Source organism: Pithys albifrons, chromosome 2 (genome assembly GCF_047495875.1).
Source record: "Pithys albifrons albifrons isolate INPA30051 chromosome 2, PitAlb_v1, whole genome shotgun sequence".
In the NCBI taxonomy this organism is placed as follows: domain Eukaryota; kingdom Metazoa; phylum Chordata; class Aves; order Passeriformes; family Thamnophilidae; genus Pithys; species Pithys albifrons.
Genome location: NC_092459.1, coordinates 54954087 through 54978765, shown reverse-complemented (window position 1 = coordinate 54978765; position 24679 = coordinate 54954087). Strand labels below are relative to the sequence as shown.

The 24679-nt window shown below is 38.8% G+C and overlaps 1 protein-coding gene across 5 annotated transcripts in view; it reads left to right on the top strand.

Annotated features, from left to right (window-relative positions):
* Nucleotides 1–24679, top strand: part of ARHGAP18 (Rho GTPase activating protein 18) — a 64606-nt gene that overhangs the window by 14016 nt on the left and 25911 nt on the right. The window contains exons 1-5 of one of the 5 annotated variants that reach the window (XM_071549056.1): nucleotides 11230–11308; nucleotides 12091–12290; nucleotides 14547–14782; nucleotides 17496–17568; nucleotides 23632–23801. In XM_071549056.1, the coding sequence (XP_071405157.1) occupies nucleotides 12113–12290; nucleotides 14547–14782; nucleotides 17496–17568; nucleotides 23632–23801 (657 nt within the window). In that variant the 5' untranslated portion in view covers nucleotides 11230–11308; nucleotides 12091–12112. Of the gene's footprint in view, nucleotides 1–11229; nucleotides 11309–11548; nucleotides 11585–11681; nucleotides 11790–12090; nucleotides 12291–12603; nucleotides 12665–14546; nucleotides 14783–17495; nucleotides 17569–23631; nucleotides 23802–24679 lie in introns of those variants that run through there. The other 4 variants (XM_071549057.1, XM_071549055.1, XM_071549058.1 and 1 more) reach the window with 4 other exon arrangements.

The window sequence follows — 24679 nt, the reverse complement described above, 5'->3', positions numbered from 1 at the left end:
TTTACACAAAGGAATATGTCTGAAGTTGAAGCCAGTCCTGTAATCTCTAGATACTTAGGGAAAGTTAAAAGACTACAGTGTCATTTTTACTTGCATTTTTTTGCTGACAGTTAAACCTCCACTACATTGTTTCATTCGGGAATGCATGGTAAGAGTTATGGCTAATATCAATGATGCAATAATTTAAAAGGGCAAATTGATTTTGTTTTGTATAACTGATTGATATCTTTCAAAACAGGCTGATACCTTTTTAGAAAAATAATTGTGCAAAATATTATCAGCTGAAAAACCACAGGGTGCACCTACATGCTGACTTAGAACCTGGTATCTCTCATGTTTGTAAGATGCTGGTAAAGAAAGGAACACAAAGGATATTAATAAATAGTTTCTATTAATAATTAGCATCTAGAAAATTTATAAATCTAAAAAAGTATTCTTTTTTTTTATTTACTACCAGTACTTAACATTGAAATCCCAAAATTCTTACAGTCCTTGTCTACATCGTCTTTGATGATTGTAATTTAAATTAGCTGGTAAGACCTCTTTTGGTCTTCTGGGTTTTTTTTTTTTTGCTTGTTTGGTTTTTTGTTTTTTTTTTTTTTTTTTGTTTTGTTTTGTTTTGTTTTGCTTTGTTTCATTTTACTAGTAGCACTTTTCTTTTTCTGCTGCAGATCATATAGTGACTGTCAGACTTTCCTTTCTGACCAGTCTTGGACATTGCCTCTTGTCGCCTTAATGTATGACAACAGTCTTCCACAACTGTTCTAAGTTTTTATGAACTCCCCACCTATGTACCTGCATGGAAAGGAGACTGCTTACACCAAAAAGAATCACCTCTAAAAGTAGAGAACAAAATATGGAATGCTGTTAGTCGATATGAAAAACAAGGATTACATGTGTTAAATTGTGATCAACTAATAATAAAATACATAGGAGTTCTTACGGTTTATTTTTGTTTTGAAGAGTTGTTTCTGTTAAGTGATTAGTATTTAATTTACATGTTTTGTTTACTTTTTCTTAATTTCCAGTGTTTATTTCTTATCTGTTTTCCCCCTGTTGTTTGGTTGGTCTTACTTTCTCTTTGTTTTTTCCCTCTTCTGGAACAAAACAAGATTTCTTTCAAATCCTTTCCATTGAAGTTTTGGGTTTGTATTCATGTTCTGTTCCTTGTGGACAGGTAGCACCCTCTGGTAGGCTGGCTTCCAATCTTGCACACAAGCATATCAAAATATTCAGGTTGATGGCTGTACATCAGTGTATTTGATTTGTAAGCGAAGGGACATACCTATGCATGTACCAGTAAAGCTTTGCAGGGGTCTTGGTTGAAAAAAATACACATTTTTATGTCTTTTCTGCTGATGTTCAGAAAACAGAAGTGGTAGTCAGTGAGGAGTGGGAAGTAGAAAATCTGTGATCCCAAGCTGCTTCCGGCTTGCTTGGTTGCCTACTGACATTTTAAAACTACCAGAAAAATGAGGAGGGAGATAATATATTAGTGTAATTTTGTTTTATTTAGTGGGTTCCTAACTTGGTCATAGGACACTAACTTTTTGAAAGTGGTAGTTAGTGTAGGTTACAGAGAGTACTGCAGACAGTTCAGCTGTTGCACCCCAGGAACAGGTATTACTCAGGAATATTTGCTTAGAAGAGGGAATTTTGTAGAAAAGGAGATTTTGCAAAGACTCACAGCTCTGGCAGTTGCCCTGGAAGAGAAAAAGTAAAAATTGTGACTGAATGTCCTTTTCAGTCTCATCTCTTTTGCTGAGGTGGCAGTGAACTTTTCTACCGCTGTCTTTGTGCGGTGCATCTGTGGGGATGGGTTGTGAAGGAAATAGCTGGATCAGGGTAGATCTGCATTGCCTTCTGCTGCTGTTGTGGCATGCTCTGTCTGGCTCCTACTAAAGGAATTTCTCAAAGCAGTTTTGCCTCATGTGCAGAGGCACGTGCAGTTTGTTAGCTCTTCTGACAGTAGGTGAAATTCCAGTGAACATTTTTGAACCTGGTTGCAAACACTCCCTTGCTTATGCTGAGCTTGAACTAAACCCAGATGGTCCATCTCTTGCAGCACCCTTGAGGCCTTCCTCTCTCCTATCTGCTTGCCTTTAAGCATCTCTTTGATGTTTTGCTTCTGTACAAACCTGTGTTCCTCACAATACTTGAGTGCTGGCCCACCTTGCACATGCTGATCGCCTTAGCCCTCTTTGCCTTCTCCTCTCTGTTTCATGTCCAGCTTCTGTGAGAACATTTTCATCTGCTCTGTCTTACTGGGAATTTGTTGGTGGTTTGCTTGAACAATGAAAACATTTTCCTTACAAAACATCTTTAGATTCCTTCATGGATTTCCTTGCCTGCTCTTCGGGAATGTTTATACCAATTCATTTACAATTTATTCTGAGTGTAAGGATTGTATTGTAGTAAATTGACTATGAATGTGTGCCAATTCCCTTCAAGCATAAATGAAATTACTGAATTGTGCTGTAAGCTTTATATTTGCAAGTAACAGGGTTATGGGCCTAACTAATAGGTCCTTTAACATGGTAAGAACTAATGATTTTAGAGAGCTAATTGCTTTTAAAGGCACAGAAGTGACTCCAGTATGATTTCATGGCTGTAACTACTTTACTAGATGTTGTTTGCCAGGATAGCTTAAATCGGGCTTTGTTGCCATGCTTATTTTTTCCAGCGTGAAAAGAAAAATAAATTATTTAAATCTTTCCTCTCTATGCCTCTCAATAATGGAATTACAAATACTGTATCTGTTTCACTTCCTGGTTTATTCTCTTTGATATTTGCGGAGCCCAAAGTGATCTAGACAGTCTTTATTCTCTTCTTTGGGAGAAGATTAGTTCCAGTGGTTCTCTTAGAAGATTACAAAAAGAAAGGTGTACTTTTAAAATGTGTATTATATGCCTGGGTATTTTCCCAATAAGTAGCATGAGAGTGGTTACAGAAAACATATTTTGCATATGTTTTTGTCTTTGATATGAAGTAGAGAATGGAAAGAATCAAAACTGCAAAGGAAAACATCTGTTCCCATATGAAGCCAGGTGAGGTAGAAGGCATTTGGAAGGAATGAGAAAGGTAGATCAACTGACCATGGGACAGAGCCAAAAATGTGACAAAGGAGGTTCAAGCAAGGTCGTTCCTTTCCTTATCTTCCTAGCTCTAGGCAATTTTTTTTAACTATAGTTTTAAACAAAGTTAGAGTTGAATATACTGGGTGTCTCTCTGGGAGTTTGAAAATTGACTTCTGTTTTCATTCAGTAGGACTTGAAGTTCTGTAAGCTTTGGCAGCTCTTCCAAAGGTCTGCACGTGTTGCCACTTTTGTGGGTTTACATATACAGGTCACGCACATTCCCTTGTTTGCTTGTTTTCCCATCTCGTGGATTTTGTTCTCCCAGGAATACCTGTTTCTGGAATGTATGATTTTGAATAGCAAATGATATGTATGGGCAAAGAATAAGAATGGGAATTCAAAGCCTTTCAGAGTTTTCACTCAAATGGTATGAGAGTTTAGCTAAACTGTGATCATTTTATTGCAAGATTATCTTGTTCTGGAGTTTGGAATAACTTCCTAATCTGAGTCCATGAGACTCACCTTTCACTGAAAGAAATAAGGAGACTTCTGTATTTTATGGTTGAAGAATAAAGCTAAAAGCATACATTGAGTTAAACAACTTGGATGCTGGAATGCAGTCCCCCCAAAACCCAAGGAAACTCAACTGGTGTAATCCTTTTGTGGAAGACAAGCTTTATGGCTGCAGTAGTCAATCCTGGATTGTTTCTTGCTTTGTGTGGAGTGGAACAAGGTCATGTTTTTCCTGAAAGAACCTGGAATGGCATATCCAATAACTCTTTTGGCAACTGTTCAAATATTACAGTTCTAACACCTCTTTTGATAGTAAATCATTTAACATCATCAGTCATACACAGGGGGCCAATGATCTATATCCTCATTTCAGCTAGGGTGTGTATATGTATCAGTTTAACATAATTATAATTTATCTAATCAGTAATAGAAAATAGGTAGTCTAAATGACTGTGTAGGAACATGAGGTCCTATTAAAGGAAATGTCATGAAATATTTTAATCTTCTTAGAAGTGCTGCATATAGTTCAGGCAGATTTAGTTTTGGCGTTGTATCTGAAATCTTCCATTTCTGGTGCAGTGGATTAGAATATTAAGTGTAATAGCCTATGTCATTGCTACACAATTTCTTTCCTGTTTCCTTTAATGACAGACTGGGGGTTGGGGAAGCAGTCAGGTTATGTGCACTAAGGTAAAAAAATCTTACAAAAATAATAAGGAGGTTGTCACTGGAAGCAGTACAGTGCATGTATATACTTTTTAAACTTACAGTCTGGCAACCCTAGCTTTGGTCTGTTTGTATTTATTGTTCATGGAGGGGCTTAAAATTCCTGTTGGTGGGTTTTCTGGGTTTTTGGTTTTGTTGGATTTTGGGTTTGTTTGTTGTCTTTTTTTGTTGTTATTTTGTTGGTTTGGGGTTTTGTTTGGTTTTTTTTTTTTGTTTTAGATTTTTTATTTGTTGTCGATTTTTTTTTTAAATTTTTAAATTTTTTGTTAATCTCCAGAGCAGTTTTGTGCAGGTATTAGCAGCAGCTGATGGAATTAAAAAAAAAAAAAAGAAAATCCTAAGAGACCTGATTCTCTTTGCTCAGCCTTTTTTTTATGCTCATTTAGAAAGTGAATACTGTTTTATACCCTCTCTGCAATCACTTTGTACTCTTTGGAAAGAGAACAGAGATTTGACTCAGTTCCTACTTCTCTGGCTTTTCTTTGGAGCTTAACAGGGATTTGGGCAAGTTTGATTGCAGTGACATTCAAAATGTTCCATAAGGTCACAGAGTAACCAAAATACAACTGTTTAATTTGGGAGAGGAGTGCTAAGTGTCTCTTCCCCAAAAATACTGGAAATTATGTTGCATCTTTACTGTTAATGTTTACATGTTCTGTGTGATTCTCTTGAAAAGACTGAGATGCAGGAGAGTTCACAGTCAGTTATGGAAGGAGTAAATGACACAAAAGGTAGAAAACAAAGGATGTAGTTGTTGCAACTAGTGAGAGGATTTAGGAGCTAGAATGAAAAGCAGCAAGGCAAACCCAGACTGAAGTTTCTCTAATGCCTTCTGAAAGTTATGAAGCTCTTTAAAAGGAGTGAGAAATATTTTTGCATTGTTATGGACACAAAATGTCCAGACTTGTGTCTTGGTATTGCTCAAGGTTATGGAAGGTAGTGATACTGGTTTTTGTTTGATGAGAGGTTTTAACTATTGGTGAAATAGAAAGTATCTTTTTAATTTATTAAGCCTTGCAAAAAGATGAAGACATCTCCATTAAAAAAAAAAAATCTTCATTTAGGTAGTGTAACTATTCTGGGGGTTTATGCCAAATTCAGTTATTTTAGGACATCTGCTTTGGGGGGCACATCAATTCCAATTTGATTTTTTTTAAGAGGAAATTTTGAAAAATGCTCAAAACTGTACTGTAAAATGCTGGATACTGTGTGAAGGGGTGATGTGACAAAAATTTTTCAAACATTAGGTTGAAACCATTAGAATAAGCAATTTGGCAATAAAAATTCTTAATTTAACATGGTCTTGGAATCAAGACCTTGCCTTATTTTTGGGCAGCAGCTTTGCCTAGAAACTGTGACAAATCAGGATGCCTTTATGGTAGACACTGTGGCTATAGGAAGGTCTGGCAGTCACTTCCCAGGCCAGTATCCCAGCCAAGAATGGGAAGCTGAAACCAGGCAACTGCTGTAGCCATTAGATTAGAGCTTTCTTGATTAATTCAGTTAAGAAGTTTTTGCACCTTGTGGTGCTGCTTGGCTTCTTAAAAGAAGGGGAGGGATGTGAGGAGCTTTGGGCTTAGAAGCTTTGCTTATTCCCACACTTCTTGTAGCTCAGCATTCAGGATGAGAATCGAGACAGGAGACCACACTGTTTCCCTCTTCTTATCTGTTTAGTTGTTTTGGTTAAAAAGGACTTAGGAAGTTCTATATTTATATTTGAGAGCACAACGTCTCATGGATGTGATTGCTCAGTAAATAGTTTTCAAAATATGCCACAGTACTCATAGGCATTTTTTTGATTGTTTCAATCTAGCTAGCCTTTGTACAAACTTAAAATGACTTACACAGATTACTGTACTTTGTAACTCCTATGTCAACAAGATAATTCTTCTTTGAGAGTGCTACTCTTTTTATAGCCACAGTGTTGGAGTCTGTCATAAACCCACAACAGCAGAGCTTCCTTTTATCTGCCTTGCAGTATGCAGTGGGGTCAGATCTCAGTCTTTAACACTCAGTGGTCCAGTGAGAATTATTCTTGTTTCTGTCACTGATTTACACTGAGTTTGAGCAGCATGCTTCACCTCTCTGAGCCAAGTACCCTCCTCTTTCTTCCTCCCTTCTCACAGTCTTTGTGTGTCTTGTTTATCAGGTTAACATGTCTAACCAACCACGTGTTTATATGATGCCCTGAGTCAGTGAGCCTCAGTATAAATGGAGGTATGGCTGCAATAATACTGCTAATAGCTTTTATGTAAATGACCAAACACAAGACTAATTTTGGGAGCAATGACTCCCTTTGCACGCGTATTTCAGAAGTTACTGCTGTAATGTAGCTATAGTCATATATTTTTGTAATTTTGTATAACTCTGGAAGTAAAGTGCTAGTTCTGGGGTACCAGATAGTGTATCTGAAGGGACAGCAGTGCTCAAGACATTGCCTGTACAAAAATTCCAATAGCAATGGTTAACGGCTATCATTTAAAGAAGGTTTTAAGGCCAAACATTGTATTTTCAGTGAACTGCTTAAGGACATATAATAGTTCTGTTTGACAAGTAATTACATTACTTGATGTTGTGGTTTAACCCCAGCCAGTAAACAGGTATTGTCATTCAACTACTCACTCCCCACTGGTGGCATGGGGGAGAGAATCAGAAGGGTAAAGACTAGAAAACTGATGAGCTGAGATTAAGGCAGTTTAATGAGGAAAGAAAAAGCTGTGCATGCAAGCAAAGCAAAACAAAGAATTAATTCACTGCTTTGCTTGGGCAGGCAGGTGTTCAACCATGTCCAGGAGAGCAGGGCCCCATCACACGTAAAGGTTGCCTGGGAAGACAAACACCATCACTCCAAATATCCCCCACTTCTTCCTTTTTCCGCCCACTTTATATTCTGAGCATGATGTCATGTGGTATGGAATATTCCATGTGTCACTTGGGGTCAGCTATCCTGGCTGTGTCTCCTTCCAACTTCCTATCCACCCCAACATCCTCATCATCATAGTAGTATGAAAAGCAGAAAAGGCCACAATAAAATATCAATAACAGAAACATCTCTGTATTATCAGTCCTGTGTTCAGCACAAATCCAGAACACAGCCCCACAGTAGCCACTGTGAAGAAAATGAACTCTACCCCAAAACCCAGCACTCTTGATAATGCGATGCTTTTTCTATGCTGTTCTCAGTGTTCGAAATTGGCTGATACAAACAAAGGTTTGGAAAACTCTTACTGTTACAGAACATTGAATTAAAGACAATGTTTAAAACTCCCATAGGTTTTGTTTGGCAGGTGTGGGAAAAGGACCATATTTGTTTAATACCAAAAAGTTGAATCTGAATTGAAATTAAACACAGTAATTAAGCAGATGACCTCTTCCCTTGTTGCACTCATGACACTTTTTATAAGTGTGAAAGTGTTTATGAAAGATCCGAGCTTGAATTTTGAATTCCAAAATTTGGCAAAAGTGGGTAGAATAAAGAACCCTGTACAGAAATTCCTATAATGTAGGCTAAAAAGGTGTTTCACACTTCTCCCTTGCACTTGGGTTTCATGTATTGATGCACTTTTTTCCCAAGAAGAAGATAACAGATTATAGAAACTGGTGTCTTTTTGCTTTATGCTTCTACGGTACTTAATAGCTGGACTTTGCCCTTTCCAAGAGTCAATGCACTCCTCTGCAGTATTCCTGTTAGAGGAACTGCACATCTCTTTCAGCAATATTAATCTTTTATGTTTGGTTCAACAGTGTATTTATATACTCTAGTTTTTATGAATTAATATCCTTGCATTTAGTATTTTTCCCTTTATCCATCTATGTGCATACCCATATGTATAGCTCGTAAGAATACCTCACAGTTAGGGTACATATACAATTATGATGTTTGTATGGTGCTGTATAAGGATCATGTTCAGATCCAAAATTAGTGCCTAGCACTATGAAAATGACAAATATTGTATTTTTTCTCATCACTCAGTGTTTTAGAACACATCATGGTCCTTCATTCTTAAGTGAGAAAAATGGAAGTAAGGGGCAAAATTAGCTTTGTGCAAAGTGAATTTATCTGATATGTGAGTGGAAGTGCACCTTACTACGTGATTAATCTCTAGGTGCTGTAGTTTACACATGACAAATGTCAGTTATGAAGTACTAAAAGGGCACTGAAACAGACAGGGAGATTTAGTTTTCATAAGAAAAAAAGGAATAAAGACAATTGCACTATGATAAAGTGACTATTGATGAAATCAAAATCAGGTTGACAGACCCTGAAAAAAGGCACATTTTTATTATGGCATAAACAAGTGATTGAGTCATATTTTCTCAGAGGCTGAGGTGGGATACAGTTGGTCTTTAAAAAAAAAAGGCTGAAGAAAACATTTGCACACAGTTCTTCTCCTTTAAGTACTTGGCACGAGACACAACATGAAGCACATCAGTACTTCGTGAAATAACCCAAATTTGGTTTTTTTCCTTGTAAATATAATGAATGGTGTTCATTACAAGAATTTTTTTAATGGTTCCCCTCTGAAGAGCTGGAGTGCTTTCTTTCACAGCCTTGATGTTTCTAATAAATAAATGCGTCTCTGGTGGGTAGGACAGGAAGATTAAGTCTGGTAAGAGACTGCAGAAACTGTACTGAAGAAAGCGTTTTATATCTGGGGACTCAGTTTTGTACTGAGATAAATATGCAAAAATCTCATTGGCTGTAAAGAGCTAATTATGAGAGGTCAGAACTGACTGTGTCATTTGCAAATGAGAGTATTGCACTGCACCCTGTAAAGCTATTTGAAGAGTAAACTATTTACTATTGATTGAAAATAGATGTTAATAAGATTTTAATAGAGTTTGAGAGTGTTAGTGAGTACCTTAATGAAAATACGAGTTTTCTGGGGCGAAAGAAACTGCTGGAAAGTAAACTTACTGTTTAGTAATCTGAAATGCTTGAGAATTACTTCAAGTGACTGCGCGTGTTAGCAGTCCCTTACATTTTCGGGGGAAAGGAAAGAGATTTCCTTTAAGATACTTGTAAAAAGCAGCTGCATTTTTCAAATTTTAAATAGGTAAACCTGATAACAATGTATTTCAGAAGTAACCTGTGTTCTGCAACTGCAGTAATAGCTTTTTTTTTTTGTAATGAGCTATATTTCCTACTGATAGTTTTTTGGAAAGCAGTCTTCTACAAAATTGTAACACGGGGCATTTGAAATACTTAAAAAATATTTTTATGAGTCCATAAATCTGGATTAAGTATTCTTAAAAATATCTGTCTCATCCAGGTTCCTTATAGTATTATTACTAAGACTGATGGCTTTTGCCTTTCTCCTGTCTGTTCTTCTTGGCCTTAATGTGTTTCCACTGGAGCATTTTTATTGTCTAATATGCTATGAGTGCTTACTAAGCATAAATTTGAAGAAGGATTGAATTTAGTGGAAGGTCAAGCAGAAAACCCATGTTCTTGTTCTTGTCAACGGACACCTAAAAATAAAAATCCTAACTGGCAACCCATTTTTCCATAGGCTGTGAATTTTTAAAATTATTTTGCTTTCCTCATCTACACCAAGCCTGTCATATCAAGACTGTCGTCATTATCCTCAAAAAGTCTTTCTTGTTTGTGCCTCTTTGTGCACAGAGAGGGATTCATAGTAGAGACAGAGATGAAGATGCCTGGAGCCACCGCTGTGCAGATGATGCACCAAATACTGTTTCACTGGTGTCTTTCTCTGGTGGAGTATGCAAGGCAAGAAACCTTGAACCAAGTGAAGTGAAAATAAGATCTGATCTTCTGTGTCAGCTAGAGTTTTAGCAGTTGCTCTCTCCCAGCCTGACCCTCTCTCTGTCCTAGCCCACAAAAATGTGAATTGTGGCTGTGAATAAGTGCAGATCTCTTTGAAAGGGTTTGCAGTAAAAAACTGGGGATGGGGTTAATTTAATCTGATGAGGGAAGACAAGGAACCAAGGAATCAGCAAGTGGAGTAGGAGTGGTGTAGCACTCGGCTCCTGAGAAGCCCAAACACTGCTGGTGCTGGGACTGGCAGTTGAGAATGGGCCTAAAGCAACACGTTGAAAGAGAGATTTGAAGATTCATAGCAGAGTGATGGGGTGTTTGTATGAATATTTATTGTCAGGATCCTCTGGTCATTCATGTCCTTCTGTCTCCGAAGGCTTTCACAACAAGAAGTGGCATTACTGCCCGCCAAAAATTGGAAATTCCTCTATTGGTTTGTTAATGAGGGATGAAAAGGTCAGGCTGGGAGGAGCCTGACAAGAAAAGCCACTTATATTTGGTCGAGTAGAGTAACCCTGTGACAAGAGACTGAAGGGCAGGGCACTGCCTCTGGGAGTTAATGGAGTCTTTGTAATGTACAGCAAATGCTCACAGGACCCTGAAAATGGCCTTGAGTGCTCTGTGGGAGTTTCAGCTGTGCATTTTGGGACACAGGCTTCTCTTCTCAGAGGCAGGACTGGGGAAGGTGACAAGCTGGGTTTTACAGAGGGATTGGAGGAGTGCTGCTGTGTCATTGTAGCACAGAGCCATGGCACAGTGCAGTGTATTCCACCTTAGCCTGCCAGAACCCCCCCAAAGTGCATGCTTTTAACTTATCCAGTCTCTTAGTTTTATTTTTTGCATGGTGTGCTGTGGTGGTTAAATTTCAGCTGAGGTGGGTCAGTGACAGCAGGTTGTTCCAAAGGTAAAAGGCCGCCCAAGTGCCGCCTCATAGCTCCAGAGAGTTAAACTGAGCTGAAATCTGACCTCCCTTAGGCAGCAGTTCAAGTGTCCAGAGTCTGTGAGAGAGACCCAGTCTGCTCTGAGCACCTCCAGCTGAAGGAGGAAGGAAGCCTGAGCAAAGGCTGAGAAATCTGTCCTGCTTTGGCCACATTCAGCACCCATGTTGCCTGCTGGGAGCTCTTCTGATTTATCTTCATGACCATCTTTCTGCAGTGATTTGTGTTGGATTCACACATGTCTTGCTGTCAGGAGAGGTTTCAGGACTGAGGTAACTGCATGGACAAATTATATTTATTGGGTAACATGTACTACTAGCATGATGGTGTTATTGCCACTGATGCAGAAGTTAAATACTCCTTTATGTTTGTTGTTTTTATTCCCTGGGCTTTCAAGTAAGAGGAGGTTAAGGAATGGTGTTGAGGTGCATATTAGCTTGGTAATTAATTGTCATTTATTAACTTACACTTGGAGCAGAGAGGCAGGACGCTTGGAAACTCATAGTCCTTCCATAAGGTTTTTTACCTTTAAAAGCAAAGTCCATATGGTTAGTATTTCTTATCAGAGAATCAAGCATATATGGTGTGAAAAGATTTCTGACTGGACACACAAGGGGCTTATCTTCAGAGAGGGAGGCATGGCTTTTTACTTAGGAGCAGCTAACAAACGTCAGTTGTCCTGAGATAAAATGCAAGGACGAGAGAGTTTTGTTTAAATACTGTATGAACTTGCCAAGGCAGCCAAATGGGACGGTAGGACTTAATTTACTGTGTTTAAACTGTGATAAATCCACATTGCTTAATCTTTGGCATATTTTTCCTTTTTAAGACTGACTCCTGTGCTGTTCTGGATGGGAAGATACATATAACAGAAATATTAAATCCCCAATATCTTTGAGATATTTAAAATAATTTTTAATATCTTGATTTGCTCCTTGACAGTGGTTTGCTTTGATACTTTGACACAATTCATCACTAGTTGCCTTCACGGATATTACTATATCCTGTACCTTACGATGCTAACCAGAGATTTCTTTTGGGTTTATGTTTATAGCCGTCGGTCTGGCCAGTATACAATGAACCATGATCACTCCAAGAAGATCCCTGATGGAGTATCCTTTGACCGCTCAGGATCCCAGGACTCCTTGGATGAACTGTCTCTCGATGACTACTGGAAAGAACTTGAAAACATCCATGAAACCAGAGGAAATAATCACGAGGAAGGAGTAGCACTTGTAGTGAAAGAGCCAGATGGTAATGAAATCCATTCCTGTGAATGATCATTAGTTTGCTGATTGCACCCACCAAACACAAATCTATAAAAAAGAGGTCACCTTCCTGAATATCCTCTTTGAAGACTCTGTTGCCTCTGATGCATATCACCAGAAACAGTGCTCTGAGAGTTTTACCTGACTCAAGTAAAAGGATGATTTTCCTTTGAATGGTATTTGCAGAATATCAGAAAGGTGCCTATACTTGCAAATTACAACAATTGAGACTTTATTTGCAGTTTACTGTTGAACTAACTTACCCTTTCACTCTTTGTGTATGTTGTTCGTTATTGTAGCTATTGTGGATAGAACCCCACGCTTTAGAAGACAAGGCAATGATTAACCAGTTTAAGTTTAGTGAGTAACTTTCTATGCTTGTAACTCTTGTGGTTGTTCAGTTGTATTATTTTGTTTCTCAGAAGCATCAATTATGGGCCACTCCTTAGTGCATGATTTTAGAGGTTGGGCAATTTCTTTTTTCTTTTTTTCCTTTGTCCACTTAGAAAAAAGAGGATTAATGTCCTTAGTTCCAGTCTTCTCTCAAAAATTACTTTTTAACAGAGCAGTATCTGCCTTTCTTCCATTCTTACAAGAGATCCACAGTCTCAGCAAGTTCAAATGGTGAAATTTGCATTTTAATATGGCCTTCACATGAGTGAGAAGCATGTGCTCCATGAGCTTTCAAAGGGATTTGCACCTCTGCCTTTCTAAGCATTTTGAAATGTCTTTGCTATTTACAAGTACTCCGAAGAGCATAGCAACGTGGCCCCTGGAGAAAGCAGCAAGGCTCTCAGCCCTTGTGCCGAGGGAGCGGGGCATCTGGCAGAGCTGTGAGGCTTTCTCCAAAACAGCAGAGCCCATTGTCCTGCAGTGCATAAGCCTCTTCCTCTACCCCAGCTCACTAGTGCGGCTATGCCTTTAGGCTCTGCACCCTCAACCCCACCATTTCCTCTTTTTTTTTTTTTAATGTAGCCACCTTCCCCTTAGTTACCACAGCTAATACTGGCATGAAGCTCAAGTGAGTCAGCACAGTTGAGTTATCAGCTGCTGTGCCCCACACCTTGCCTAATGTGCAGCACCTCACTTGGGTACAAGTACCCCTGAGTGTGTTGGATGCTGGACCTGGCCAATGGCCCTGCCTGGGCAGGAGTTTGCTTGAAACGTGGCCATGCAAAGGCAAGGCAGGGGACAGATGAGATGTAGCTTGCTCACAGCTGCTCTGGCAAATGGTTGTAGCCCGCCTTTCCAGCCCTGATAAAACCTGAGAGAGTTTGTCAGAGGCTGAGGATTTGGCTGCACAACCATGGCAAAATCCAGACTTAAAATTTATTGTGTGTTTTCTGAATGCTGTTAATATTCAGGTGTCCACTTGGATGTGCATTGGGCACAGTGGGAAACAGCAATTAATAGTGAAGTAGACATGCCAGATTCGGAGTACGTTCAGATATCTGATAAATGGAAACGTTCCTTAAACATTTGAGAGGGTTGTTGGCATTCAGTACAACCTCAGCTGCTACAGACAAAACTTAGTATTTTAAAGAATATCTTGTTAGAGAGATACAGGTTTCAGAAGGGGAAGTTTTGCCATCAGTGACATGGTATTCAATACCTTTCTCATCTTTTGTGTGCAGTGATCTGTCAATAAAGGATATCTTATGAGCTGTAAGACTAAAGCAAAAATTGTTTTGTGGGCTGTCAGCAGGCTGGAGACCATGTCATAAGAACTGATGGAAAAATAGCATTAAGGTGACTCCTGTAGCCTGGTTTGTCCTTCATTAAATTGAACTAGTGGAGGGCTGTAGGATTAATGTATCAAGAAAAGTGGGCAGAACCATGTCAGTAAGGGGAGGGAAAAAGATTGAGTATTGAACTAAAAATCAATGAAGCAGTGATGATCAGAGGCTTTCAGACTTCCCCATACAAATTTATTTCTAAGTACATTTATAAAATAGTATATGATTTTATAAAAGTGCTGTAAATCATTATAAAGATTGCCATGTAGCAATCTGTATTGGATTAACTATTTTAAAAGCTTTGATATCATATTAAACCTTTTGAAGCTCTTTAGAAACAATAGCTTTTTTCCAAGTCATGGTAGTGTATGTAATTATTCTTGATTGCGTATCCCCTCAGTACTTTCCCTGGAAATTGTATTAACTGTATCACGTCATTAACATCCAGTGTGCTTGTCAGTACTCTAAAACCAATGTTTATGCCTTTTTCTCTTTGACTTGCTCAGAAGGAGAATTGGAAGAAGAATGGCTGAAGGAGGCAGGTTTGTCAAATCTGTTTGGAGACAGCTCTGGCGACTCCCAGGAAAGCGTGGTATTTCTATCCACACTGACCCGAACCCAGAGAGCAGCAGTGGAAAAGCGAGTAGAGACTGTAACACAAACACTGAGGAAAAAAAACAAACAGCACCAGATTCCTGATGTCAGAGATATCTTCAAGCTACAAAATGACTCAAAGGGAAAAGTAAGTTCTTGTCTGTTGTTTTGTTTGATTGTGGCAGAGAGAAGAGGGACATGTAAGGGTGGGGGGAGAGGAGAGTGACACAGAAAAGGGATATTTCCAGGAGATTTGTGCCTGACTTCTCACTGATTTCCTAGGGAATTTTTCACTAAATTTGCAGGAATGGTGTTCATCCAGACGTGACATCACATTAAGTGATTTTAGTATATAAAAAAATGTGTATATATATGGGCCTTGTATTGCTTAAAGATGATGAATAAAACAACCACTCCATGGTCAAGATATTATTCTGAATTAATTTTCACGTAGATGCAAACTTATGACAACAATCACCCAAAGAACTACCACAAGCCCACTTTTACCTTTAAGTTGTAGTAGCTCTTACTTACGCATTTGGTTTTTGTTTTTTTTTTTAAAAAAAGGGAAAAAAATGACATGAACCTAACTCGCAGGACCTGTGTGTGGTGTTAAAACTGTGAATGGGAAGTTGCTCTGACATGTCCTGAAAGGTTTCAGTTTCCTCTCATGGGATATTGAACAGAGTTCCTCTCTCATATGCAGGAAAAAGAAAGAAGGGAAATGGAGACTATGACTAGAATTCCTTTTCTGTGGAGAAGGGTATATGTCCTGTTTGCTCCCTCAGAGCACTAAGATCTTCATCCATAAGAATATGACCTGATGGACATATGTGGCGAGTGTACCTGACCTCAACTCTGTTGTTCTCACTGCTGACACTGCCATTCAGTGCATTGCTAGTGGTGGTGGAAAGCTTGGTAAATTCTAAGGGGATTTGACTTCCTCCTGCCCTCAAGAGCTTCTTCTCCTTCATCAGCTCCTTTCAAACTCAGTCGAAGTGAAATGTGGTGGGTGTGGTTCGTAAGCTCAAGTTTGTGTTCAAGAGGCACAACTTCCCTTTCGCTGTCCTGCTTTGCTTTGTCCTGGTTGCAGAGGGGATAACTCCATAAAAGCTTTCCAGGATCTTATTTGTAATTGACTCCATCTAAAAATTACAAGATCTGATAGCAGAGCAATTTAGGTAAAATATCATATAGCTTAAAGCAGTATAATTTCTCTTTCAAGGATGTTATTTCAGTAAAGCACAATAAATAGTCATGTTCCTGTATTTAAGCTACACACTAATGTTTGAAAATCCTATGTCAGTGTTCAGTAAACTTCTGTGTCTCTTAAACTACATGTTTTGATATTGAAGACATCAGTGGGAAGTAATACAGACAAATTATTGTAGCAATTTAAGAAGCATAAACACAGATGGTTAAAATATTTTTAAATATAGAAATAATGCAAAAAAATCCTTCTAAACCTGTCTCTTTGACAGAAATAAAGTAAAAGAAGTGTAGGCCCTCAAGCCTGTACTGCATTCCTTTCTCCAAAGCAAGATAATTATTCAGAAATCATTGCTTGCGGTTATTCATCTAATCTGTCACAGAAAGCCAGGAATGCAGTAGTTTTTACAACCTCCCTAGGTAACTTGTCTTAGTAGCTTGCTACTTTCCCATCACTGGAAAGCTTTTTATGTAACAAAAGAAGACTGAAGCCATCTGCAGCTGTATGAAGTCATTCCAGATTAACAATAGCCTCCGACAATCCTGTAACCTCCCTTCATCTGGAGCAGGAGGAAAGGTAAAACAATAGTGTTGATGTTTTGCATCAACACATCAACTGTGTTGATGTTTCTCCGAAATTTCCTGCCATACTCAAAAACTGAAGCAAGACTTTTGGTACCTTGCTAGTTTCTCAGTCTGCTTGTGCTGCTTTGTGAAACAGGAATAATTTTTTGGGCAGTCATGCTATCTTCTTCCTCCTCTTAAAATCCCTGATTTAAATAAAAAGAAAAAACACAACAAAAGAAGACATGAATACGCTGATTGTGCTGACAGAAGAAATCTTCAAAACTTGAATTTTATTTCTCAATAAGCAGGGAGTTACAAGTTGGTTAAGTAAAATACAGTTAGAAATCCAGAGTGCTAAGCATTCCTTGTTAATATGAGTTTGAGAAAGGATAATAAAAATAATACGTGGGTAAAAATGTGTATGGGTATATGTATACCCTTATATACAGGCATAGATTTTCTACATGTTCTGAAATATTTTTGTTTATAGTTGGAGTCATCTAGTTCATGGAATGTGTCGCTTCTTGTGACTGGATAGGGCAGCATTGTGGAAAGGAGAGGATGGTTCTAATCCTTTCCTTTTTTGTGTCTCTTCAAAGTGTCCTGTTTTGCTGTTGAGAGTCTAAGCTGAAAGCACAGATGCTAATGTCAGGCCATCTTGCAAAAGGGAGGAGATTGCTCTGTAGGGGAGGCAACTATGTAAGGTTTTACAAGTGAAAGGAATTTGGATTAGGTCAGTCAAAATGTCTCCTTCAGATTCCCTTTCCATATCCTTTCCAGTGCAAACCATGGCTTCAGGTTAAAGACTGCATTTTCTTATTCTTTGTCACTCTGGAAAATTAAGTCTTTCACCCACTTAGCCTTCTAGGAAGAGGAGGAATTGACTTAATTACTTCTTTTTTAATTACTCGGATTTCAGATCCCCTTAGACTTTGGCGAAGGGTTTTCTACTGAAACATGCAGGTGTGCTTCTTCATACCCCTGAGTTGCAGGAATGTGTGTTTTAATCCTGTACAGCATCAAAGGAGTTTCTACAACCATGCATTTAATTTTTATAGACATGCATATTTGTTGTTCCTTCTTAGGTCTATGATGGAAGTGAACCCTCAACTGTGAGAACAAGTGAAAACAAAAATGAAACACAGGATGGAACAAAAGGTAATGCCAAATGACTTTCTTCCTTTTTTTTTTTTGGTTCATTTGTAGGCTTTCTACATAAGCTACTACATAGGTCCATATTTCAAGTAACTTTTCAGCAAAATAAAGTTAAATTCTAATGAGAAACCTGTTCTAGACTGCATTGTTAGGGTGTAAAATTTTAAGCGTGGCTGTAGATAGTGTCCTTTGAGCCATCTGAGAGACCTGGTGTATTACCAGGGATCATCTTATAATCAAGCTATCTGGGAGAGGTCTACTCTCATAGCTTATGCTTAGGTCTTTCCTAATCCCTAATCTATCCCTTCTGGTCTATCTCTGCTGTACAGTACAGGAAATGAAGCAGCATACATAAGCTCATCAGTGCATACAAGAAAATAAATGCAAATTGACTATAAACATAAAAAAAAGTGAGAACTGGCTATATAAATAGCTCAAATTAAAAGAAAAACAGGGATGGAAGAAAAAAGGTTTTTAAGGAAGATGGAAAGGAAATATTCTCTGTCCATAGGACTGGATTGTGTTCAATGGCATGTGATTACGTAAGAGGGGTGCAGTACCTGCAGAAGACCCCTTCCTCTCATTACCAGGATAGAACATCACAGAGGTCCTTAATTGATTCCATTGTTTCTGTTTTGAGAGTATGAATTTGATGAAAGGCTTTGACAGAGCTTTCTGCTGATCTTCAGGTCCAGTAATAAAAGGTTGGCTGTCCTGCATTATCGTAGGTTTCTTCAAAGTAGGGGTTACACTATATCTGTTATACCACCATTTCCACCACTGTAGAGATCAGGATATTTTCTAGCAGCCATTTAAACTTTAAGATACTTCATTGTTATTCTGCTTTTTTTTTTATGTCTTGGGGTTTTTTCCACTTCCGAGGGACTGGATAGTGCATAGATTTTAGACTGAACCCTATAGCCACTTAAAGCCGGCAGACCAAATTACCTACTGCAAGTTAGTTATCTGTAATCAAGCCACCAAATAAAAGTCTGCACTAGATCTAGAATACTGACCAGTAGTATTTTGGTAAAATTGTTGCTTTAGGATAAGACTTGGCCAACAGCAGTGGACAATACAGGATGTGCATGGAAGTCGAAGTGGGAGAGATTAATATAAACCACTCCTGAATAGCACCAAATCTGTGTGTTCCCAGAAGTGTGTTTTTCCCTCGCTCCCGCTCAGCAAACTTCACTCCAGTAAGAACAGTAAAAACTGGGAGGACTGCCAGACTGCTGGTTCAGCACAAAGGAAGGAAGAGATGCCTAATGCTTGTGTCAATAAACTTCACTGTAGGATTCAGAGCTGGAAAATTGCCAAGCAATTATTATAGAGTTTTTATCACATCTGGTTCTTTTTTTTCCCAGTGGCCCTGATGAACCTTTCAGAAATGGGAAGTTGTTAGAGGCAAATCCCATATGCTAGCTCTTCTCAGCACAGATTGTGATATGGATGGCAAATGCAGCCTGCTTACATTCTGATACATTTCTGCTTTTGTCAACATGCTAAAGTGGGCTCTGCTCCCAAGATTGCAGCAGGAAGGAAAAATCAGTTCAATTTGCAGTCAAACCATGGAAGTTTGGTGGTGCTAAAAGTATCGCACCTGTTTCAGTGCTGTGCTGTGATCTTTCCTCCAGAATGATGAGCAAATTAGTGTTACACAAACAGTGAATGAATTTAAGGCAAAAACTAAACAGTGCCTGATGTTTCAGAGGTACTAAATATTTATGAAATCCAAATCCAAAACCATTATTTTAAAATGGAAACCCTCTGTGACAGAGTAAATAGTCCCACTTTTACCTGAAAAAATGGGATCATCATCTCAGACATTATTCAAAAAAGCTTAACTTGAGATGTTTTAAAACTGCTATGGTAAATGACTCTTTTTGGCCATACTCCAAAGGTAATGACTCTGTTCCTAATTTGATACTTGAGTGCTGCATTCCCAAGTGCTTCTGCCAGACTGAAGATGTTAGTTGTTTGCCCATAGAGCATACCTGGGCTGAGTGAACCTTTGTTCATTTCACCTTTCTTACCAGTCTGACACACCCTGTTTCTTGACTAAATAATATGTGCAAACTCACAGAATAATACAAAAACATTACATTTTTGTTCTTTTCTTCCTAATCCTGCTCAAACAGAACAGTTTAATAAGTTCCTTTTTGTTTGTAGATGCATATCTGAGGTTTTTTGGAAGGATCCTCACTGGCTTTAAGTGCTTTTGTTTCATATAGGTATGGAGTATGTCTACAGGAAGTAACAAGAAAATCCAGAATCACGTGTTAAGCTGTCAAGACATTTAACAATCCATGACACTCATTAACAGCCTGTAAAGCTAGCAATATATTCCATGGATACAAAATTAAAATTACTATGTTGGTTGAGACTTCTCAAGAAGTAAAAAAGGAAAGAATAAAACAGATGAAAAGCTAAATATTCATTCACTTAAATAGGATAGCAGCAAAAGTCAGGTTACTGTGAGACTGCAGTTGTCTTTCTGAACACAGGATTAGCTCCAAGAGAAGAACGGTAGATAAAACTTCTGTTTAAGGGCAACTTGAAAGCATAACGATCTAGAAAATGGATTCAGTAATCGTGTGTACAGTGTGTAATATGAGGGTAAAGAGCAGTGATGTTTGCTTCTTGATAGGGAAAAAGACTGAAATGTGGTTGTGTTTTTCAATCAAAGAGTTTATTTTTGCTTTTCATTTTACATAATAAATGAGGAACTTACAGCTGAAGTGATAGCATCAATGAAATTATTATAAATAGAAAATATAAAACTTTCTAATCATCTATGAACTAGCATTTTAGAGAAGTGCTTTGTTGGTCAAAAAAGTTGTTCTACCTTTCCAAGTATAAATTAAGATCTATCAGCATAGCTCCGTTGCTAGCTTCTCTAGCAAAACTAGGAAATGGCAAGGTTGACACTTGTGCTGTTTCCTTGTCTTATTCCTGAAGAATTCCCATCATTTTATGTGATCTTTAAATAGTTCTATGAACCAAGGAAAGGGTACAGAACTCATGTAAAATATAGCTTTTACATCCTCATAGACAATATTTACATTTTATGTATCACATTTGCATTTCCCTCATGAAATATTGCATGTAGTTGGCAGGTTGGCAGAACATCAAAGCCACTTCCTCTTGCAGCTGCTGCCTGGTTAAAGAATGCACAACAATAGAAGCAAGGCTATACAACCAAGAGGAAACTCCCCATGACAGCTGCATTTACAGACCTTTAAAATGTGCACAGCATTGCCAACACGTCTGCTTTACACAGCACCTTCGTATGACCAGAGGACTGAAACAGGAGCTCCTGCTTTTTTGTTTGTTAAAACCAGATCCCTCCTAGGCTGGTAGGAAGTATGTAGGTCATGTATAGGCTGCATTAGCATGACAAAAGTCTTGTGGGGGATGGAGAACTGTTTTCATTCAGTTCAGATGCATTGAACAGATTATATGATAGATACGGATATACACACAGGGAGGCCAAAGATCAGAGTCAGGAACGAATTTCACCTTGGATGTGTTTGCTTACAGAGGACTCATGTATCTCTCTACCAAAAGGAGCAGCTCCAGTTTCAGGATCAGCTGAATCTTTAGCGTATGCCCTAGGCACTTTGGGATCTATGGAAAGTGAGCAGAAGCCACTCTGGAAAAAGCAAGTCACGAGTAACACACACAACAGGCAAAATTTGAAAACATTTTATTCTCCTTCTCACAGAATTGCTGAAGGTGTTTAAGGGTGTCCTTAGGTCATGCAGAAAGAAAATTAGAGAGGTGAAAGCTCAGTTAGAAGTTAATCTGGCCACTTCTCTAAAGGATAATAAAAAGTGCTTTTATAAATACATTAATACCAAAAGGAGCAGCAAGGAAAACCTCCTTTCTTTACTGGATATGGGGGACAACATTGTCACCGAAAATGGGGAAAAGGCTTAAGTGCTTAACACCTTCTTTGCCTCAGTCTTCAACAGTAAGACCAGTTATCCTCAGGACAGCTGGCTCCCTGACCTGGTAGACAGGGAAAGGGAGCAGAGCAGACCCCCTGTAACCCAAGAGGAAGTAGTTAGTGACGTGCTGTGGCACTTACATGTTCACAAGTCTATGGGACTGGATGGGGTCCATTCTAGGGTGATGAGGCAGCTGGCGAAAGAGCTCACTAAGCTGTTCTCCATCATTTATCACCAGTCCCAGCTCACCGGCCCATCCCTAATGACTGGAGGTTGATCTGTGACACCCATCCACAAGAAGGGCTGGAAGGAAGATCTGGGGAACTACAGACCTGTCAGCCTGACCTTGGTGCCCAGCAAGGTTATGGAGCAGATCATCTTGAGTGCAATCACATGACACATATGGGACAACTGAGGGATCAGACCCAGCCACCACAGGTTTAGGAAAGGCAGATCCTGCCTGGCCAACCTGGTCTCCTTTTATGACCAGGTGATCTGCCTGGTGAATGAGGGAAAAGCTGTGGATGTGGTCTACCTAACCTTAGCAAAGCCTTTGACACCATCTCCCATGCCATGCTCCTGGAAAAGCTGGCAGCCCACGGCTTGGACAGGGGCCCTCTCTGGTGAGAACTGGTTGGATGGCTGGGCCCAGAGAATGGTGATGAATTTTGCTGAATCTATTTGGCATCCGGTCACTAGTGATGACCTGTGGTTGGGCCCAGTCCTATTTAATGTCTTTATTGATGATCTGGATGAGGGGATTGAGATTACCATTAGCAAATTTGTGGACAGCCAAGTTGTTTTTGAGTGTCGATCTGCTGAAGGGTAGGAAAGCTCTGCCAAAGGATCTGGACAGGCTGGATCAGTGGGCCAAGACCAGTGGGATGAGGTTCAATGAGACCAAGTTCCAGGTTTAGGTTTGACATTACAAAGAAGTTTTTCACAGAAAGGGTGATTATATATTGGAATGGACTGCATGGGGTGGGGGGGGGGCGTGGGGGGAGGTGGAGTCACCATCCATGGAGGTATTTAAGGAAAGACTGGATATGGCACTTCGTGCCATGATCTAATTGACAAGGGGTGTTTGGTCACAGGTTAGACTCCATGACCTCAAAGGTCTTTTCCAACCTAACTGATTTTGTGGCTTCAAGCTTTTGTAGTACTGAAGCCTGAAAACCTTCTATGATTCTGTGATTCTGTAATGTCTTGTACAAGGAACCGAGTCCTTGATGTATCCTTTTAGAAATACCACATCATGAAAGAGATGGCTGAGGGATCAAAATCTTTCTCGGGCTAGACTGTCTTTGATGCTTTGTATTAAATAGTGTTATTTACAATATAATTTTCTGCTTGCTTCTTTTATGATATATTTTAACTTCAGACTGGAAAACAATGGTTGATTTACTGTGAAATCAAGCAACTTCTTTTTCTAAAAGCAAAAGTGCCTGTCCCTTTTTTTGCTTCTTTTATTTTTTCTAACAAAAAAATGTTCGAAATTTGTTTAGTGTTTGATTCCTTTAAGGAACCAAGAAAAAGAAGTAGGACCATTGTTATGTATCTAGTCCTTCCCTGTATCACGAAAACATTCCCAAACAGTTCTGAAGAATCTAGACTTCTCAGATTGAGATGAGGGCAGGAATGATGGAACAAAGATATGGTCTGTGTAATCCTTGTTATTCCCAGATGTTAATACTTTGAATCATAGAGAACACATTCTCTTTTCTTTTCAAATTTTCAGAGCAGAAATATTTGCTGATTTGGTTGTAAGATGTTACAGTCTTTGAGACTACAAAGTGTTTGATGGCAGGAAACAGCTGAAGCCAAAGCTCTTTGGCTCTGCAAGATTGCTTTGTTTGAGATGGATTGCTCTATCTTTTCCTAATAGGTAAATAGGAGAAAACATCATGACTTGGCAGAATTATTGAAGAGAACCTATAAAAGCCAAACCCTTGTCAGAAGCTAAATTTTCAACCAACATAAAAATACAGAAAACAGTGAATTTGCAACCAGAAAGTCCATCCCTTACACAGCAATTACTTCTAGTTGGTTTAAAACTTACTCATGCTCTGAGTAGTGCTCACTTATGCTGCTGTTGATTTTACTGTATTTTCAGGTCCAAAGCTCAATCTTGGAACAGAGGAGCAGAAGAGCCCACTTGAAGACATGCCATCTTTGGACACTGATATCAATTTAGAGATACCATTTGCAGAACAGGCAGCTAATCTCAAAGACAGTTCAGCAGGCAATATGTACAAGGGTGGAGGGGGTGACACTCTTCTCCCGGTAGGTGTCTCCTAATTTCTTCTCTTAGTTTTTATTAGAGATACTGTTTGAGTGATATTTACCTGATAGTGAGTGAATTAGATTTAGAAGAATGGTGGCAGATTCAGCTTTGTGGAGATAGAGCTTCTCAAGGTAACTAATTTTTTAGGAATGGTATTCTCAATAACATGGAAATAACTGCTTTTTTGCCTGTTTACATCGTCTGTCTGACAAAATGCACTCTACCTATAAGCAATGATGAACTGTAATACTAAGTGGGATTAATGGTTCAGTGGTAGTTGCACACAAACCGTGTCCTTACTTCATTTGTTTACAGCCCTTTTTTATGTTACCTGAGGTGAGAGGCTTTACCTCTGTAACAGAAAGCTCTGTTGTCAATTAAAAAGGGTGGGTGGGTGCCTGTAGAAACCTTGTGCAGTTACGCAATGCAGGCAGGTGAGGGATGAACATGAAGAACAGAATGGTCTAGGAAATCAAACAACAGGAAATTCGGGATTGGTTTGAACTCCCTTTTTTCCCCCAGCTCTTAATAAAGAATGGCTCTTTCTGAATGAATCCGTATAAATACAAAAGAAAATTCTCCAAGGGATTTTGTTGTTGATCCTCAGAAATCTCTTTGAGGATCTCTCTCTGCCTAATAGTTCATGAACATGCAGTTATGTATGACCTGTAAACTAATGACTGGGGTGAAAATCCTCTTTTTTTTTTCCCTAACATTGTATGCAAACATGTCTGAGTAAACACAGTTTCTGAAGTAATCTTTCACAGTTCTTCAAACACTTAATTTAGATAAGGATATGTGTAGTCCTTCAAGTAGTAATTACCCAATGTATCCTAGTTTAAACATTATAAATCAGACAGTAATGGATATTTAGACA